This window comes from Cyclopterus lumpus, chromosome 19 (genome assembly GCF_009769545.1).
Source record: "Cyclopterus lumpus isolate fCycLum1 chromosome 19, fCycLum1.pri, whole genome shotgun sequence".
Classification (NCBI taxonomy): Eukaryota; Metazoa; Chordata; class Actinopteri; order Perciformes; family Cyclopteridae; genus Cyclopterus; species Cyclopterus lumpus.
In genome coordinates this window covers 5,674,763-5,694,457 of record NC_046984.1, presented here as the reverse complement: position 1 = coordinate 5,694,457, position 19,695 = coordinate 5,674,763, and the positions used below count along the sequence as shown (strand labels likewise).

At 42.1% G+C, this 19,695-nt stretch overlaps 1 protein-coding gene across 4 annotated transcripts in view; it reads right to left on the bottom strand.

Annotated features, from left to right (window-relative positions):
* Positions 1-9,561: 9,561 nt before the first annotated feature.
* Positions 9,562-19,695, bottom strand: part of antxr1c (ANTXR cell adhesion molecule 1c) — a 31,893-nt gene continuing 21,759 nt past the window's right edge. For 3 of the 4 annotated variants that reach the window (XM_034559435.1, XM_034559436.1, XM_034559437.1), the window contains exons 15-18: positions 18,940-19,041; positions 18,624-18,791; positions 16,908-16,988; positions 9,580-12,253 (exon numbers count right to left, since the gene is read on the bottom strand). In XM_034559435.1, the coding sequence (XP_034415326.1) occupies positions 11,996-12,253; positions 16,908-16,988; positions 18,624-18,791; positions 18,940-19,041 (609 nt within the window). In that variant the 3' untranslated portion in view covers positions 9,580-11,995. Of the gene's footprint in view, positions 12,254-16,907; positions 16,989-18,623; positions 18,792-18,939; positions 19,042-19,695 lie in introns of all 4 variants that reach the window. The other variant, XM_034559434.1, reaches the window with a different exon arrangement.

The window sequence follows — 19,695 nt, the reverse complement described above, 5'->3', positions numbered from 1 at the left end:
AACTCATCCGAGACTGCACTGATCTTTCCTTATTCAAATCGCAAATCAAAACCCACCTGTTCAGAACTGCTTTTAATGTGTGATTGTTTGTTTTTGTTTTTGTTTTCTTATCAGGGTCCGAGCGACTCAGAAAGTCTCAGAAAGTTTTAGCTATTCTTATTTATTTATTTTTAGCTTTTAGGATGTTTTAATTATGTGAAGTGTCTTTGAGTATTAAGAAAAACGCTATATAAATTAAATGCATTATTATTATTTATTATTAAACCAGTGGTTGCAACCTGGATATATTCTCCAAATGTACGCTTATGGTTTAGGCCTGGTGTGCAAGTGGAATTAACAAACGGAAAAGGATGAAGTCCACGTCAGACCTTCACACACAGCGGAGCACCTTGAAGAAACTACATTGTGCACAATGCAACATAGTTTTTATTGGTTCGAATGTATCCAGCATTTTCTCCACGTACTGCTTGTTTCTAAAAATACCCAATTAAACCTCAATTTAAACCAGTGCAACCTTATTTCTCTTGATCCATGCCAACCAGCTCCATATGTGTGTGTGGGAGTATTGGAACAAACTGCTCTATTTGTTTATCTTTCTTGATCTTCCCACTTCCTGGTCAGGGGGCTACATGTTAATGCAAGTTGTTACGGTATAATCATTCTTACTGGAGACAGTCTGGGTCAAACTAAACTTAACCCGAATGACCGTCAAGGTGCCTTCACGAAAGAGTCCAGTTGCTAATCATTTGGCAACACAGATAGTTCAAGAGAACAATGTTGTTTTCCCAATTTGCTGCTGTGGAGAATCAATTTAGTGAGAAATTGACCAAGAAGTTCTTCATAGAGTTTAAGATCGTAAGCTGTAGATCGGAGATAAATAAGGAAAGGAGGTAGGGAGCTGAGTCTGTAAGAGCTTTACTGAGTACATGTGAGGGGAGGAGGTGATGAAGAGGTGGAGGTGGAGGGGGCGTTCTGTGCCACACAAGTTGCCCCTGAGGCCTGAGTGGTCACGTTGGCTTTGGCAGGAAGAAGGAGAAGGCAAAGAGGAGGGGGATGTGTGTGTGTGTGTGTGTGTGTGGAGGAAGAGAGGGGGGGGGGCAGCTCCTGGTGCCACGTTTGCATCACAGAACTGTGATTCCTTTCAGTGCTGAGCGAAGCAGAGTTGGCACTTTGGCTGCTTCACTTTCTTTTCTTTTCTTTTTTACCGTTTTTGACCAGTTGCTGCTCCATTGACACACAGAGTGACATTATAACAACAATGTGTGGGTTGTATTTATTCATACATTTTCTTTTTTACAGCGTGGCCCATTGGTTTGGATCTCTTTAGAATGCACCTTTGCAAAGCCCCGCCTAACTTTGTCACGGGGTGTCACGGTGTGTGATGAGGCAAGAGCTCAGGTGCAGAGGAATTAGGCAGGAGTCCAGGTAGTCCTGCCTAATTCCTTGGTGTAACTACCTTTTCCAAAACCTCGTCGATGTTGTCACATTCTAATTTTTACTGTCAAAAACCCACAAAAAAACACAAATGCAGATACACACACACAACATGCCTACTGACACACACATACAAATGTCGTCATTTGAGGTCTAAACACCCCTGACACACACATACAAATGTCGTCATTTGAGGTCTAAACACCCCCCCCCCCCTCCCTACTTGGACCCATGCAGACTCGTCAGATGTCTGTAATTGTGTTGTTGCTGGTCGGAATGTGTCTCTTTTTTATATTTTGCTCGCCAAAAAAGATTATCTGCGGGATCGCAGCCGAGGCATCTTTGCATGCAAAAAAAGGGTGATGTAACTGGAAAGAGAATCCAAACTAATTTAGCCAAAAAGTGTCATCACACACACCCAGATTCTCCACGGAAAGTCACTCAGCTGTGACCAAATAAATACTAAACCAAAACTATAAAACTAAACTGAAATACGTTTTTCAAAACGAAGCAAATTAAAAACTGATGGGAAAGGTCATAAATCAAAAATAACCCTGACATGAACTCATTCACACACGCACTTATGCAGCAACGGGAGTCAGTAACAGCCCTCAGTGGTACCGTATTCGTCAGCCTCTGTGGCCCTCGGGGTTTTCCAAAGTCCACATCATCGCCATGTTGGAAAACAACTGAAGAGCTGCAAATGTTTTGGTTGAGAGTTGACAGCCAGGTGGCCCGTTTAAAAAACACTTCATTATTTGAAATCAATGACGTGCATATTCGATAGATTTGTTTTTGTGATTTATTTCTATAATAATAATTACAATAATGCATGAGTGCTACAGAGCCAGTAGATAGTTAAAAAACAAACTATAATAGAAAATAAAATAGCTGGCAGTGATTTAGCACAAAGTCAAAAACACTTTCTTGAATAAAAAGGTTTTTAGTTCCGGTCTTAAGAGTCCAGTGTCTGTGTTGCCCTCACGTGGTCAGGGAGACTGTCCCATAAGCACTGCCGATCAAAAGGCCGGTCGCCCGTGGGGGCGGAGCTTGGTGTTGTTGACCCGGAGGAGCGAGCTGTTTGTGGATCTGAGGGTGCGGGTGGAGGTTTGGGGAGTAATGGGTTATTGTAGGTACGGCGGTGCATTTCCATTTATGCATTTATGGGTCAGTAGGACTTTGTAGAATGAGACAGGGAGCCAGTGGAGTGAGTGGAGAATGGGTGCTATGTGCTCATATTTCCGGACTCTCATCAGAATCTTGACAGCGCTGTTTTGAATGACGTGGACGAGCTTCTCTGCACCTGACAGGGTTAAAGTGGGGCAGAGTTTGGAGATGTTTTCGAGATGATAAAAGGAGGTTTTGCACAGGTATTTTATATGGTCATTAAAGGTCAGGTGAGGGTCAAACCTAACTCCCAGATTAGTGACTATGGAGGAGAGGGGTATGACCTGACCGTTAAAGGTGACATGAGTTATGGAGGATGACTCAACCTGGTGTGGAGTGAAACTGGAGAAAGTTGTTGCTCATCCCACCTTCCTTTATCTGTTCTGGCCAGATAGAGTAAAGTGAGTTTATATGAGATTTCTCACTGAAAGCAGCTGCTTATCCAACCAAAACTGTAACCGCTAGAAGGAGGACGAGTTAAATAGAGGCATAAAGATAAAAGTCAGAGCGTCCTCAGTTCAAAGAGGCCAAACCAGGAAGATCAGGAAAACAGGTCCATTAAAGAGAAAGGCAGCGTGTCATCGAACCAGACAGAGAGACTAACACTGGCCAACAGAGATGGATGCATACTCGACAAGCTGGCCAAGACAAGCGTTAAGGTGGAGAGGTATATATATATATATATACTGCAAGACTAATCAGGGAAATGAGAAGCAGATGAGTGAGTGATGGAGATGGCCAGGTGAGGGGACTGATGGGAAATGTGTTGGATCTGTAAGGTCAGGAGGAGTTAGGATGACGGAGTTAACAGAGCGGCGGGAGAACGAATCCCAAGTCTCATTTGTAATTTCCTCGCTTAAACCCAAATCTTTTATTTCTTATTTCTGCTCAGCGAGGAGGGATCTCTGAGGAGCCATGAGCTTTAATTTAACCTCTTTGTTCATCAGTTATTTGATTGGACGCTGCAAACGATCGGACCGATCTGATATTTCTCAATATCACTGACGTTTCATATCGGTTTAGTTTATCATTCTCAAATGTAATATTTGTTCAAATATATGCTAATTGCAGGTCTGAATAACAAAAGACCATCAAACAACTTTTATTTAAAAAATAGTTTTCTCATGATCTGTTATTTCATTTATATTCATTTCATTTTTATATTGGCAGAATATCAGAATGCATTATTATTATTATTATTATTATTATTATTATTATTATTATTATTCAATAACTGTTATTTTGGATATCATTAAAGTCACAGAAAGCAGGAGAGTCACGTGATGCTGATAAAAGCGTTGGGTTGGATATGAGTTACATCACATACATTTTCCCCGAAACATCTAGACTTATGAATACTTTCCAGTGTTTATGTATAAAAGACACTATAATCAAGTTCTGGGTTATTAAATAATGAATGATCAGAATATAAGTAAATACGGAAGCAAATAATGAATACATCATATAAATGTATTCAGCCAGTAGAAATTGATCCTGTAGTCCCTAAGCAGGATTCAGTACATAGTATGAATGCCGAATGACGCTTGTTAAACAGGTTACATGCTGCTGTGGGAGTGATGGTAACTGTGTGTCTTTATTAGTATTATACAGTTCACACGTGTGCAGACACAAACTCTCCACAGCCGTGAAAGCCGACTGGCAGCCGATCCAGCTGTGATCAACTGTTCCACCGTCATCAGAAAAAGACCTCGCTCCAAGTGACGCTTCAGAGGAAATGTGGACGCAATTAAGAGACTTAGGATGTGCCCAATGACAAAGATATGTCTGAAGTCAAGACAAAACAAGAACAATGAGTCTTAAAAGATGTTAAAATGCTCCGTGCGGCAGAGGGGAACTCCAGAGTGATAATTCCATCAAGCTAACTGACTTACACCAAGACAGGGAGAAGAGGGCATGGCCACACATACAACTGACACTATATTTAAGAAGAATAAAAACACATCAAAAGACACAAGATAAAATATGTTGTGAGACAACACATTGTTGTATTAATATCAAAGATCAAACGCTGTAATTATACAAACATTTAGCAGGTATCATTTAGATCATTGAGACGACGAGGAGACAGTTTGGCAAAAGTGCCCTTCAAATTAAGATAAATACAATCAGCATAACACATCTTCTCCAAAAGCTTAGCATCATGAAGTTATTGAACATTTGTCATTGTTTGCCTTCATTAGATTAAAGAGAGAGCGAGAGAGAGAAAGAGTTGTGTGTCCAGAATGCATTACTTTACACAAAGTAGAGGATCAGAAACAGTGACTATGGTCATATGATCTCAGCTTTAACTGTGCAAAAAAAGAAAAGAAAACCCCACCACTGTGCTTTCAGGACAGCTTTCCATCTTTCCAGCCTGCTGTTTGCACTCACACTAGTTACTATGGATACCAGGGGCATCAAAATACAGGCACAATGACAAATACCAGCAACTGTGTGTGTGTGTGTGTGTGTGTGTGGGTCAGTGAGGTTCAGTCTGGGCGGTAATGTGAGACCGAGATGAAACATTCAGCCATCAGCACATTCCTATGGGCCTCGGTTTTCTTCAGCATCGAGAGAGAGAGAGAGAGAGAGAGAAAGAGAGGGAGAGAAAGAAAAGAAAGACACAAAAATGAAAAAACAAGGGATGTCAGTTAAAAAAGGAATATTACAGAGAGAGAAACCCGAGCAGCAGTAAACATGTCAGCTACTATAAATGATGCAGTTACCTCCTCCATCTCTTAGAACAGTACGCATAAGTCTGTATGTTGTTGTAGTCTTTACATATAATGATATGCTTCACGGAGGCTTTGCAAATCTGCCTTCAGCTGCGTCTGCTTGGCGGTTGACGGTGGAATTTACTTCCCACAAATATTGTCTGAATATCTGCGGACCAGACTAGAAACAGAGCGGTGGCTGAACGTGATCATTGTGATGTGGTTGCAGAACCATATAATAACCGCTTATTATCAAACTTAACCAGACTTTTGCTTTAATGAACGTTCATTTGTTTGTTGACAAAAATTAGGCTGCAGACAACTTTTAAAATGAAACAGCCCGAGTTTAAAAAGACCCTGCAGACTCTGGAAACAACACATTTCAGTTTTCACGACACCCGAACGCTGAATTACAAGCTTGAATAGGACGAGCTAGCTCGCTAACATGGACGAGGTGTTAGCTAACAGACTAGCCAGCAGGCGAACAGCGCCAGTGGTTTAGCTAGCGAATTTTGAAACTTTTTACGTGTCTTAAAAACAAGCTCACTCACATGAATTGGCATGGGGATGACACAGCGATTTGTAAGGCATTTTGCGTGCAATAAGAGCGACTTTCTTGCTTTTTTTGCATGTCATTTGTGCGCCATGTAGCCTGTGCTGACTGCAGGGTTAATGCATCCGCGTGAATACGCTATGTGCCACAGCAAACCATGGGAGAGATGGCCGCTTATGGCTTAACGGACGGGGAGGTTGATGTCCCAAAGTGTTATTTATTTATTTTTAACTAATGTTTGTTTTTACCATCTTTCTGAATTTATTTAATTTAGTTAAAGTACTCATTTTAAGCCCAACCAAGATGTTTTCTCTTAACCTAACTGCGACCGCCACCGTCATTGTGTTGCCTGAGCATAACCACGATCGCTTCATGGTAACAATGTAGAGTTAAATGACTCCCGGAAAAAGCCTAAAATGCGCAATAATGACAAGGCGACGGCGATTAGTCCGCCTTCACACTCTCGTATGGCTGTCGGGTAGTTCGTCGATGGACTAACATTAGTTTTGTACTTCTGCTGATTGCATTCAGATTTCACAAATCACAGAAGTGGTTTTCATTTGTGATGATTATTTTGCTGAACAAAACATAGTAAGTGGCATACAAAAAAACATCACCCCTGCAGCACTATTGAGACAATAAATGGCGAAACATCAATCAATCAAGCAATGATTTGCCGGATGTCTGCGATGGGTGTGATATTCAAATGTATGCTGACGATACAGTGATTTATGTGCATGCAAAGAACAAAGAACAAGCTGCACTTAAACTCACGTCCACAATGACTAATGTAACTAAATGGCTTGCAAATTCCTGCCTTCATCTGAATGTTAAAAAGACTGTTTGTATGTTCTTCACAAAGAGGGCTTGCAAAGTGTCACCGGAGCCAGACATTTATGTTGCTGGCGAGAGGCTACAGGTAGTGTCAGATTTGAAATATTTAGGTATTTTTATTGATTCTAATCTCTCTTTTAAAAAACAGGTAAACCATGTGACAAAGGTCTTGAAATTTAATCTCATGAATTTTAGATATATAAGACACTGTTTAACCATGCGGGCTGCAAAATTGTATTTTAATGCAATGATTGTCCCCCATCTGACCTACTGCTTAACCAGCTGGGCACAAGCCAACAGCACAACATTAAAATATATTCACACTTTCCATAAGCACGCCATAAAAATACTTGATATGTTGAAATGTTTAAAAAAAAGCCACCATCACTGCAATATTCTTACAAAACACCACATCCTGAGTTGGGAGAACATCATTAAATTCTCTGATGTGTGTCTGGTTTTTAAAATTTTAAATGGTATGGCTCCGCCCCCGCTTATTGAATTTGTTAAACAAAGCAGTCAAAGCAGCAGACTCACTAGATCTGCTACAAGAGGTGATTGTGTCATTTCATATAGGTCAAGCTCGTTTAGCAAATCTACATTCTCTGTGAAGGCAGGTCACTCGTGGAATGCTCTGCAACCACACATACGTTCACCAAACACGTACAAAACGTTCAACTTGAAGGAATGGCTTCAATCAGGTGTGCAATCATTGTTATGCTCTCTGTCCTGATGCTTGTTTCACCTATATGTGCATTTGTTTTTTATGTGTATGTTGTATTGTAGCTGGGTTTGTTCTGCCTGATTCATGCTGCAGCCCGTTATGTCTCTGGTCTATTGTTGTACGCTTTCTTTTTGTTGTGTATTGGTTTTGTTTATATGTTGTTGTCAGTTTGTCTATGAATTTTATTTCCATTTTATTTTTAGATTTTGTTATTTTAGGCTGCCTTACAAACATCTGGCCAGGGACAGCAGATGGAAATTAGCCTCTCTGGCTAACTCTGGCTCACTTACAGTCCTACTGTTGATTAGTGTGCATTGTCCCTGCAAAATAAATGAATTAAATAAATAAATCATTATCTTGGATATTGACCAGCCAGTGACATATTGTGGGATGCATTATGGGTCAGTTTGTGACCATTGCAGTAAAAGCTAGCCATCCAAGACTATACCTAACGGAGAAATGGAGAACAAATAAATAAAAAAGGAGCTTTGAGTTGAGATCTGACTGCGAGGGAGAGTCCCAGCTGCTGTTTTTCTTTCTTTTTGCTTTGTTCTGCTCAGTTTGGAGCACTGACTGCCCGTCTCCCTCATTTTCTCCATTTCTTTTTTCGGATTCAGCCCACCCCTTTCAACATCCCACATCCTTCTTCTCCTCTGCATGCAGAGGGGGAAAAACGCAGACTCCACAGTAATTATCCAGCTGGAACTGCTCATGGTTATTTGAGCTGTATTAAATTCATTACCGACCAGAGAAACAGATTGTGAATACTCCCTCAGCGCAGAATGTGTTTTTATACACATTAGGTTACAATGTGACACCTCGGTTGTTGGCATCCTTGGAGCTGGAAGGGGATGCTCAGATACACTTCGACACAGTTAAATTCAGGTCCAATGGTGCCATTATTTCCCACCTGGTTGGTGCCTCTTTGGCGATTTGGGAAGTAGAGGTTGAAAGGTTTGTATTAAGCTTGTGACCGGAAGGCAAGTGGTGAACCCAGCGCAGCAAAAGAAAAACATACTTGGGGTAAATTCACTGGAAAGCACCCTTCCATCCATCAGGAAAGAAGCCTCGGCAGAATTGAAAGATGAGGAACCAGCGAGACCACTTTTCTGGTTCTCTCTTCCAAAATAGTGAATTGAACTCATTACAAGTGCAGAATATTTGTATATGCAACTTACTTTGTTTTAGGTTACTTCACGTGCACTGATCAAACGTGTAGTCATTTTCTCGGCCACTTGGAAGGAACAGAAACAAGCTGTGAACGCAACATTTTTTATTTGATCATTTACAGTTGTGCTTTTCCTGCAATGAGCCATTAAAATGTAATCCATTGAAAAGGCCTTATTGGTGCCACCATGTCTTTCTCCGCATCCAGCAATATTACAACGACAATTTCATGAGATCGAGGCGGCCGCAGTTGGTCTCCACCGACTGCATGACCCAGGGCATTATGGGAAACCCCTGACTGTCGCCAGATCAGAGTGTTGATTGGCTCTCGGATTTGACAACAAACACCACTTTTAGTATAAAATCCCGTTTTTCTGTGTAAAATGTAAGGCTTGATTGTTGGCTATTGTTGCATGTTGTGCAATGAATCTAAAAACATAAATTGTGTGATTGATAACAATAAAGCATAATGAGAAGAAAAAAATAAATAGCAGATACATGCACATTTCTACATAAATATCGAATGGGTCTAACGGGTAGTAACTGTTTCTTTGACTTCCTGTGTATTTTTGGAAAGAGGCTGAAAACTGTCCGACTTGACCGCAGTTTTTTTTGTCAACATTGTGCTTTTCCTGCTATGAGCCATAGCGTAGTTCATCTCAAACACGCCTATCTGAAACGAGTCAATCGTTAATGTTTAATAAGTTACGCCTGTGCTTATTTTAATCGCAAGATAAAATGTCTGCTGCGACAAAGCTACGTTAGGCTAAACGGGCATGGCCAGAATCCTGGTAAGTTCTGCGCCCATGACGCTAGCCAAAATGCGTGTGTGGCTAGTATGCAGGGCGAACTGGGAATGGCACAGTTATCTACTGGCCAAATTTGCATGGGTGGAGTAAACAGACGGGACACCAAATCTTATTTGACACACGAGTCCAGGCAGAAATCCCACACAGACACTCTCCTGTAGAAGCTTGGAAGTCAACCTTTATTGATACTGTTTTTTTTTTAATAATAATTTCAACCAAGAGAAAATGATATACGTCTTTCATATTTGCGTCAGTACTGCTGTTTATACGTGTGAAAAACACAGATTAACATAATGTATCTCATCTTGATTAGGAATGACATTGAGCTCTCATAGCCACTGAACAGGTTCCCCTTCAAACACTGATTTCGCATCAGTGCAGCATTCACACTGAAGTTCTTACAGAGGTGAACGGAATTACCATTCTCTTATAAAAAAACTAAATATCTCAAATAGTTTTTTAAAACCTTAGTTTCACAATTTTGTGAATTCATAAGTGAAAAATCTACTATCTGTATGTTCTGATCAGAACAGAGATAACATGAGGAAATCCCCACAGCTGAGTCCAAAGTAATAATACTTTGCATTTCTTTCCAAGCATTTAAATACATTATTTTTACCAAAGCTACAATGGGAAATGTAGTCCAATGTAATGCTATAAATTGCTAGCAAAACCGGATTGTCTTGTCCATGTCTAATTTGTTTATGGAAATGAATGCTTCCCAATTAATTTGTTGATTGCAAAATTTTGCAGTTTGACATTGAAATGTGTTCTAACTGAGCTGTATTTGTATTTTTAACAATTGTGAAGCTACTTTTAGCTCAGCTTTAAGGCACAGAGCGATGAATGCATGTAGTAAAGGGGTACACGCTATAACTGATAGACGTACTTCAAAATGAAACAAACAAGAAAGAAATTCCAGAAGGAAGTGGATAGAGGAGGATTACCAGCATTTTTAAACCTCTTTTCTACACATTGAAGTCAAAATGTCATAGTTCCATTTATTGGAGCCATTTTCCTCCCCACAATTTGGTCTACTAGCAAAAGGCGCCGCTGTGTACATGTTATGTACACAGTGGCGGAGCCAGGTGGTGCGTAATGCACACCAAGATTCATGGACATTTTCATTTGTTTTTAACAAATAAACAGTGATGAGTCACATTCAGTTTGAAATGTTTCTCCGTGTAGCTGAGGGGTTGTAAAAAGCTGGTAAGCCTTGTATGACTTTTAACTGGCTAGCTGTTGTGTTTCTAAATTCTGCGCACAGTGTCCGTCTTGGTGGTTGGACACCTTGTCGATATTCAAGTACTCCTCTATTTCTCTCGGGGAGTATAATAAATTATATGCTCTTTAAACTGCCCTGCAGTTGCAATGTGACCGGTGATGATAAAACTGAAGACATAAACACATATATTGGTATTAAAGTACAGTTGCAGGATTGTGTGTGAAAAAGTGTGAGGAGAGAGTTCAACCGGATTTCTGGTTGTTAGATTTCAAAGTCCAAATGCGAACCAAAAAAGAATACACATTGTAGTTGTCCAGCAGTCGATTTACGAGGATACCAACAACAACAAAAAAATATATATATATATTGCTGTTTTCTAAATTCAATGAAACATGAAAAGGTGGTTAAGGACAAAATCCAAAGCCTCAAAGATATCAACCAAACTATTTCCAAAACATATCTCAATTCCATATTGTAAAAACATACCTTCCATATAACATCTGTACACTTCCCTGTCACAAAAACTGGTCCACAAAATCATGTAACTGTATAATTTCTTATTATGAAAGGGTGGGAATTTGTTATGTTGTATAGAAAAAACATCGTAAAGAATGTGACGAAAAAAAATCCCTTTGGCACTGAGAACAAGAATTAAAGTTAAAATTACGATAATATATTTAATTTTTTCCCGCAAATTTAATATTTTTTTAATCCTGGTTACTCAACACCGTTTTAACAACACGATCAATTGAAACTTCTGTGAAATCTAATTCCCAAAATTCGCCGTCACAGCAATGGAGAAATACTTCAATCCATTCAAGGTTTTATCGGGGTACTCAGATTTTCATGTACAACCTACTTTTTGGCTAACAATGGCCTAACTCAGTAGTTGATGAAGACAACAAAGAAATTTCATCCATTGCAGTTTTCTTCTGTGGACTTCCTGTGCTTACTTGCTTTGCTGTCCAGCAACAATCCCCCTGATCTCACAAACGGCAACACTAAGTAAAATATATGTGCCCGAATCCACTCGCTCACCCTTTGAGTGGGACAGTGTCAAGTCAAACTGCTTTTTCTTTCAATTTGGGAAGTGGGGAGGGGATCCACATGAACAATGACCAGATTCCCTGGTATTCCTACATTTATTCCTCCCGAGTTTATGTCTTTTTGTTTGAAAGGACTCAAATGACTACATACAGTTTGACTTGACAGTCTCCCATACAAGAAGAGGAACAAAGTACGACTGGGACTGAAAATACTGCTTATAGCAGCGAGGACCACAACCTTTAACAGAGCGGTAGGTCTGTGACATCAAAGCGGGTGCATTTAGGGGGCTGGGGGGAGTTTTTTCTTTTTTGTCTGTGTGATTCAGGGTCGGAGGCTGGGAGGAGGGCGCGACGGCGGTGCACAGTGAAGCCCCGGGGGTATGCGGGATGGTGGCGGTCCTGGGGGCACCTGGCCCGAAGGGGGTGATCTGGCAGGAGGGCTGGCGGTGGTTGGAGGCGGGGAGGTGGTCACAGGGCGGTAGTCCGGTGGCGGGGGCGAGGGTGTGTGGATCGGGGTGCGAGGTGCGGCCTTGGCTGCCGCTGACTCTTCTTTCACTCTCGTGAAGTTGATGCATCGACCCTGAAGGGAAGGAAGAATACGCGTGAGATTAAAACAGGTTTGAGTTTAACTAAAAAGCTCCATTTGATTGAGCTTTTAGCGGCTCTCGCGGGGGAATCGATGCACAAGTTGGTCCACAACATGGCTTATATACAGGTATTCATGGTTCATAGTCCCCTGATTTTGGTGATCCCCTGACTTTTCATCTTAAAAAAACACAGATTTTTGTCTTGAAAATGCCTTTCAATGAGGCATGTCTAAGCTTGTGGGAGGGGTCTGCCAGTGGGGACCTAATTTTTTTAGTACAAGAACACACACACACACACACACACACACACACACACACACACACACACACACACACACACACACACACACACACACAGGTGTCTAATCTGAAGCAGATCTGGGCGAAAAAGGCAGTGACATTAGTGGTACAGTCACTGCTCTGTGTGTGTGTGTGTGTGTGTGTGTGTGTGTGTGTGCATGGCCAGCTGGTCTTCCAGATTACACTCAAATCCAGCTACAGTTCAGCTACAATATGAAAAAGAAGAAAAGATTGGGGTTAGAGGCTGGGTGTGTGTGTGTGGGGGGGGGGGGGGGGGGGGGGGGGCAGGCGGTAAGAGGTAGCAGTCGAGTTGTAAAAATGTTAACAGTGTAAGGCTGATTTATCAGACTGTAAAACAAATGAATTGGTTCCGGCAGAAATTACATTTCACTCCTGAGCTGCTCATAAAATATTACACTAACCACGAGCTTCACCAGAGTTCACCGAGGTCGCCGCTACCATAGTAACACTACTCGCTCCGTAGTTGCATGCGGTTGGCAGCCAGAGTGGAGTGAAGTAATGTTAATCTGCTAATAACCAGTGATTGGAGCCACAGGACCGAGGTTTAATTCTGTGGAAAATGGGGGAATTGATGTCACTCACAAAGCTGTGTGGAATGAGTGGAGCTTAAAACAAATAAATATATATATATAAACTCTCGCACCTGTGTTTTTATTACAAGCTTCATACAAACGGAAAGGTCAATGGAGAAGCAGCACGAAGGAACACTCGAGAGCCAATCTGTTAATCTACAGCAGTGTAACATTCTTGCAGATGACACACCTTCGAATTAAAGTAAAGTGAGTGAAAGTAGAACAGGTGGCACCAGACAGAGGAAAATGATAATAAACCTCATTGAAATGTGGCAATTCTTCACTTGCCCTCTGCTCTAGCCAACCACTCTTGTCCTCTTCCTTTTAGCCCGCGCAGCTCGAGATCCGCCGCACACGCCTCTCTAACACTGACGTTCAGTCACACGGAGGCAACATTCGGCTCAAAAACAAAAACAAAATCAAAAGCAGTCTCTAAGGACACCTTCCGTTCGCTTTCTTTAGGCAACATGCACACATTCTCCAAACTAGAGCTGCACTCTGGCAGGATTTATTGAGAAACTAATGGATAATCCGTTTTTTTTTGTCTTTTTCACTTGGTCTGGGTGACTAATGCTAAGCTAAGCTAACCGGCGGCTGGTGGCAGCTAAACGTTGTAGCGCACAGAGAAGAGAGCGGCATGTGTAGAGCCTTTCCTTTGACGATGTAAGCAAGTGACTCCCACGTGTTGCCGCTGCCTTTCCAAAGTTAATTACATTACAATGAAAGGTGCCTTTTTGAATGTGTGTGAACCTCGTTGCAGGTGATACTGAGAGAAAGCTATGACAAGTTGAATTTTGAAACATTAAATAGCATGTGAAGGGCATTTTTAAAGAAATACCCCTTAAAAACCCAGCTTTGCTTCACGTGCGTTGTTCTGTTAGCGGCTGCCAGCTGCGGTTTGAATCTATGAACATTTTCCTGGATTAAAGAAAGCCACACTCGCTTGTTCTTTCTCACTGACCTCCTCCACTGTCTACAGTCTTACCAAGGTCATAAAATTGTCTAGGTCTGGGCAAAACGTGTGCGTGTGTGTAGGTGTGTGTGTGTGTGTGTGTGTGTGTGTGTGTGTGTGAGACATGGTTGGTTGGTGGAGACAGCCCTGGCAGTCGCTAGGTATTACCTCATGTCCTTTAGCCAGCTAAACGCTTCCACGGGGAGGCTTGCGTTTGGGTGAGAGAGAGAGAGAGAGAGAGAGAGAGAGAGAGAGAGAGAGAGAGAGAGAGAGAGAGAGAGAGAGAGAGAGAGCTTGTGGACTAGCTCCACCTCATACTGTACTCTCTGACGTCAGTGGAATGGATGTGGTTTTGGGATTTTGTTGTTGAGTTTATTGCTGGAAGAAAGAAAAAGCGCATGTGTGTGTGTGTGTGTGTGTGTGTGTGTGTGTGTGTGTGGTCATTACAGTATATAAACAGTAAAAGATCCATCATTTTGTTTGTTTTGGTGTCACTGAATTCAATAGCAAGAACTAACTGCATCACTACACGATGCAGCGCTGCAGCAGGCCGGTGTTAAGGGTGACATTCAGCCGTTGCTGTGGCCGTTGGCACGGCAACACAACGACCAACGGAGAATCCAAGCTGAACTCGGTCAACTCGGCCTCATGTGAAGAGCGAGCGTTGACTTTCATTTGAAAGTCTGCCAGCTTCAGAGCTCTAAAAGGTCTGTTACGGGGGTGGGACTGTGGGAGGCAATTAACACCAACAAGCTGTTCAGGTGGAACGTAAAGCAACGGGGAAAAGGTCCCAGGCTTGTCTCCACTACACTTTCGCCTTGAATTAAGACATTACAGTACCTGGAAATGAGTCGGCCTGCTGGCCTGGGAGATGTTTCTACCGCATCGTTAGAAACCGCAAATGACTTGAGAAGGCGACATCATTTGAGTGGAAAGAGAGGCACGATTTCTTCTTGAAAGTGAGCGTTGCGTCATGCGCAGCTTACGCATGCAGACATCGCTAAAAGCTTCTCTCGGTAAGAGACATAAGACTAAGTAAATCCAGGCCCAAATATTTCTTTTTATCTGACTTCCAGTTGGCTTTGGTGAAGATGTAATTGTAAGCTAATGCCCATTGTCTTCTGATTTGTATCAGGGAAAGCTGAAAGTTAATAATGTCCCTGTACCCGTTTTAGTGCCAAGAAAAACACTCTTGAATGTGGAATGCCCATAAAATCATATGACAAAATTATTTAAATAATCACTGGAAATTTCTGCTAAAAAGGCAGGATTTAAACTTTTGCTTGGGACGGTCAGCGGGAGAGACGGTTGGGGAGAGCAGGGAGACAAAAGGTGCCCGAACAGATTGGAGGGAGGGCAGGAAAGAGGGAAAAGGGAGGAAGAGGAGCGCATGAAGAAGTGAGAAGCGCAAGGCTAAAGTCAGCATGCTAACATGCCCGCACTGATAATGCTGATGTTTAACAGGTATAAAGTGAACATTGTCCACCATCGTATTTTAGTGTGTTTGGCCTTTTAATGGCCGCCATTTTACAAAAGTCAGATTGCGGCCGCTGGTGACGATTCTGTCCGACGAATCAGTGGTCTTCAGCGTTTCAACCAAAACCGAACCAGGAAGTAGCCACAACTTTTGCCGATAGAAAACTCCAAAAACAACGTCCCCAAGTGAGTTGAGTTGAGTAGAGCCGTGCCGAACCACGCGTTGGAAAATGTGCCTTTAGTGGAAATTTGCTAATTAAACACGCCGCTAGCGCGTCTAGAAACCAAACAGCCAACAAAGTTTATATTCCTCGTTTATCATGTACCACTGAATTACAAAGTGTCCATCAAAACTAGTGAAGTTGGGAATTCTAAAGAATCTCCAGAGCACATTTAAACATTAACTGACTTTGCGTGTCAGAGGGATTAAAAACATCCCTCGAGAACTGTCTGTACTCAGTGACCTCCCATCTTTCCTCCACGTTCAAACCAAACTCTTACCTTGGGGCTTTTCTTTTTAACACAGAGGCAACAGGCATTAAAACTAAACCATGTGGCTGTTATGAGGAGAAAGGGGGGTATTTTTACCATCTCACACACACACACACACACACACACACACACACACACACACACACACACACACCCAACAGAAAACACTCCCGTCGGGCTACAAGGATGTGCCTGGGTGCGAGCCGCGGTTCTGCTTTGTATCCGATTTATGGGGTCTAATGTAAAGCAGGCGAGAGCGAGCTTAACAGGATGGACGCGGACCAACTGAGGTGTTAGCCGCCGCAGCAACACCAGGAGGGAATGAGACGGAGAGACAGATGGAGGACGGGAGAACGAGACGATCAAAGGGTTCAGAGGACTGGAGCATTTTCAAACCGCACGATACACAAGAAGACTTTTAAAACTCAGCCAGTTTGGGACATAATGCACTTTTTTTGTACATCTAAGAGAACAAATTGGCACCTACAGTAGTGACCTTACCCGTTGTTATACTTTCACATTATTATTTTGGGGTTACAGGTTATATACAAAATAAAAACCCTTCAATATAGCACATCAGCTAAGTAGCTTAACAGCATTATATTAGATTAGAAATATGAGTCTGGCCATTCCCCTTATTATGAGCCAATGTATTTTTTTATTCAATTCACCCAGGGAACTCAACAAAAAAGATAGGAAAAAAACAAGAAAGGGTCATCAGAGGTATAAGACACTGCAGGAGGGATGACCTTGAAGCAAAACGTAAGGAACAGTAGAAGTGAATGCGAGTAGGTGAATGCATTTGAAGAAATGAAACACAGCTGAGGTACTCACATGATCCCCGGGCTGGGGTCTCATCAGGGAGACCTGGTCGTACCCGCGGCGAAACAGAGCCCAGATAGCATCCAGTTTACCCTGAACAGGACAGAGGGGAGTGGTTTAACAGCTGGCCACATCTGGATACCAAACTCTCCCACAATCCTATTAATACGGTTTCTACTGTATCAGCGGACATTCGGTCGGTGGTCCTCAGCGGGCCAAGAGTCTGCAGGTTTGAATCCCAAACAAACACCGCAGCAGCTGATTCTTCTAATTAGTTCCTTCCTCTCTGCTGTAAATGCTGCTGATTAGTTACTTGGCCATGTAGTTAAGCATGTCTGCTTAATTATAGACGTGAACTTTAGTTCCCTCTGAATCATTTCCTCTGCTGCCACGAATCAAGCAGTTAACAGAGCGTTCATTACCACTAATCCGACGGTCTGCCGGGGAGTAAAACAAAGTGAATCAGGTGAATCTTTTGATTGGACCAAAACCAAAAAATGCAGACTCCTGAGCCTTCGTGGCACACAGCTGAGAGGAAGCAAGTCAATATCTTAAACTACCTAGACACAACTACATCTTATTCTATTGTTCTATGTCCAAGACACAAAAACAGGAACTTGTGACATAGTTATTAAAAGCACTAACTCATACAGCCTATAGAGCCATATATGGACTATGTATGATAAACAAGTAAATTGTCTGCTTTACACTGACATTCTAAAACACACTTTTTCGTAAATAACCACACGTGGTTGTCTACATTAGACTCATTGGTTAAAACTAAAAGCATGTATGTGTTTTCAAAATGCACCTGTGAAAACACCTGTACTGTAACCAATTAGATCGCTTAGAAAACACTATGAGTAGGATTCAGGTTTGCTCGTCAGTGTGCACAACTGGCGGCCCCTTTTGGAGAGCAAGTTAAAGGACAATAGTATTGAGTATTGAGAATAAACTAAATTGTTTTTTTCACCATTCAATGTCTGTTCGGTTTAGTTTTTTGTGTGTAGAGTTTTCACAAAGAGGTTTTACAGGCAAAAAGATTCTTCATGTGTCAGAGGCCAACTACACCCAACACACAGGGACTAGTCAGTGCATGAATTCACCTTTTCTCCTACACTGACTGTGGTGTATGAGCAGTGTCACGTTTCCCCATGAATCCCTGCAGTGCTGTTTGTAGGCCTGTGTCAAGTTCAAAATACAACCCGTAATAAGGTATCGGTGTCTCCAGATAACAGTCAGCGTGACTGCTGTATGAAAGGCCAGTGTTGCTACACAGAGCTGTATTGTGGTGTAGGATTAAAGCACAAAAAGCACTGACGCCCGGTCCAATAATGCCTCTCTGTCTGAAGGATATGTTAAATCACTTTGGCTATGTGTGCACATTGACAGTTGGAGAATGTTGCGCTTGTGCAACTAATCATACACAAACATGGCCAGAAGAGGCTTTATTCCTCCCCGCTGTTGTGAAAACTTTGCAGCTCCACCCCGTGGTGCTACTTCGGTTGAAGCAGTTCGGACTTCTCTGTGGGTGGAGATAGTTCTGCTGCGCCCGCGGTTACTTCAAAATATTTCTAGCAAGCACTAAAAAAAAGTGTCCAGTGGTCAAACTGGCCAATTTTTGTGTTCTTAAAAAGCAGACATTTTGTTTTACGGTGCAGCAATTGTAGCGTCTCTGCTAAATAAGTGTGTGTGTAGGATGTGAGGGGAAACGGAGTCTGTGTTTACCCGGATGGGCGTGTACCACTTCCGGTCCTGAGGCGCCTTCTTGTTGTGATGTTTCCTAGGTTTGGGCTCGAAGGGCTCGTACTCCTGCTCCGGCATTTTCACCACGGCGTTCTTCGGCTTCTCCAACTTGGCCCCCTCCTCGGTCGAGCCCTTCCCTCCCCAACGCACCTGTACACGCACAGCACAGGGGACATGAACACACGCAACAATGGAGGCAGGCAATGAGACCCTCAAGTGGTCTGATTCCCCTCGATTGTTTTTCGGTTGTCGATTCAATTATGATTGTTAGCGTCGGGCATTTTTGTCATCTTGTCACCTCCATCCTCTTGATTCCTCCGATTCCTCTTCCTCCGTAATAAGAGGCATCCACAGTGGGCCATTTCTTCTTGGGCAGGCCGTCCTCATCATCTGAACTCTCCTAAAACACAAATACATTTTAGTTTTTTTACCTTTTATGAGACTATCTCCAATAGGAGAGATGAACATCAACACAGATTATGAACGATTCCTTCGATCCATAGTCACCAAAGTAAATACTGGACCCATTTTCAAGAGCAACATATCTCATATTCTGACACACAAATTGCATTTTTCAAGACAAATCTGGAGAAAATGACCTTTCTCAGTCTCAGCCGCCCACTCTCACGATATCTGGTAACTAATGTGTGTGACCGCCTTAGCTAACACATTTTTGTAATCCTAAATATGTCTGTTAGCGGTGTAAAATGTCTAATATTAGCAAAAGAAAGTATGAATACTTCACGCAAATATGACCCAATCAGCTTTTCATCCATCCACACAACGTTCACAAGGTTAAACAAAGTGGGGAGAGGCAATGACCACGCCCACTTTGAAAAACAGGAAGTGAACGCCATCCCAAACCATCGGCGGAGCTTGTAATAGAGCGTCTTTGCTACAACTCACTTCATCCAATTTCTGGCCTTTATAGCATATATTGCCTTTATTGCTGCGTGGATATACAAACACAAGTGATTATTAGAAAGAGGTGTGTTCATTAGTGTTACACAATACTTTTTTATTTGTTTAATTCATTGTTGCTTTAAACAACAGT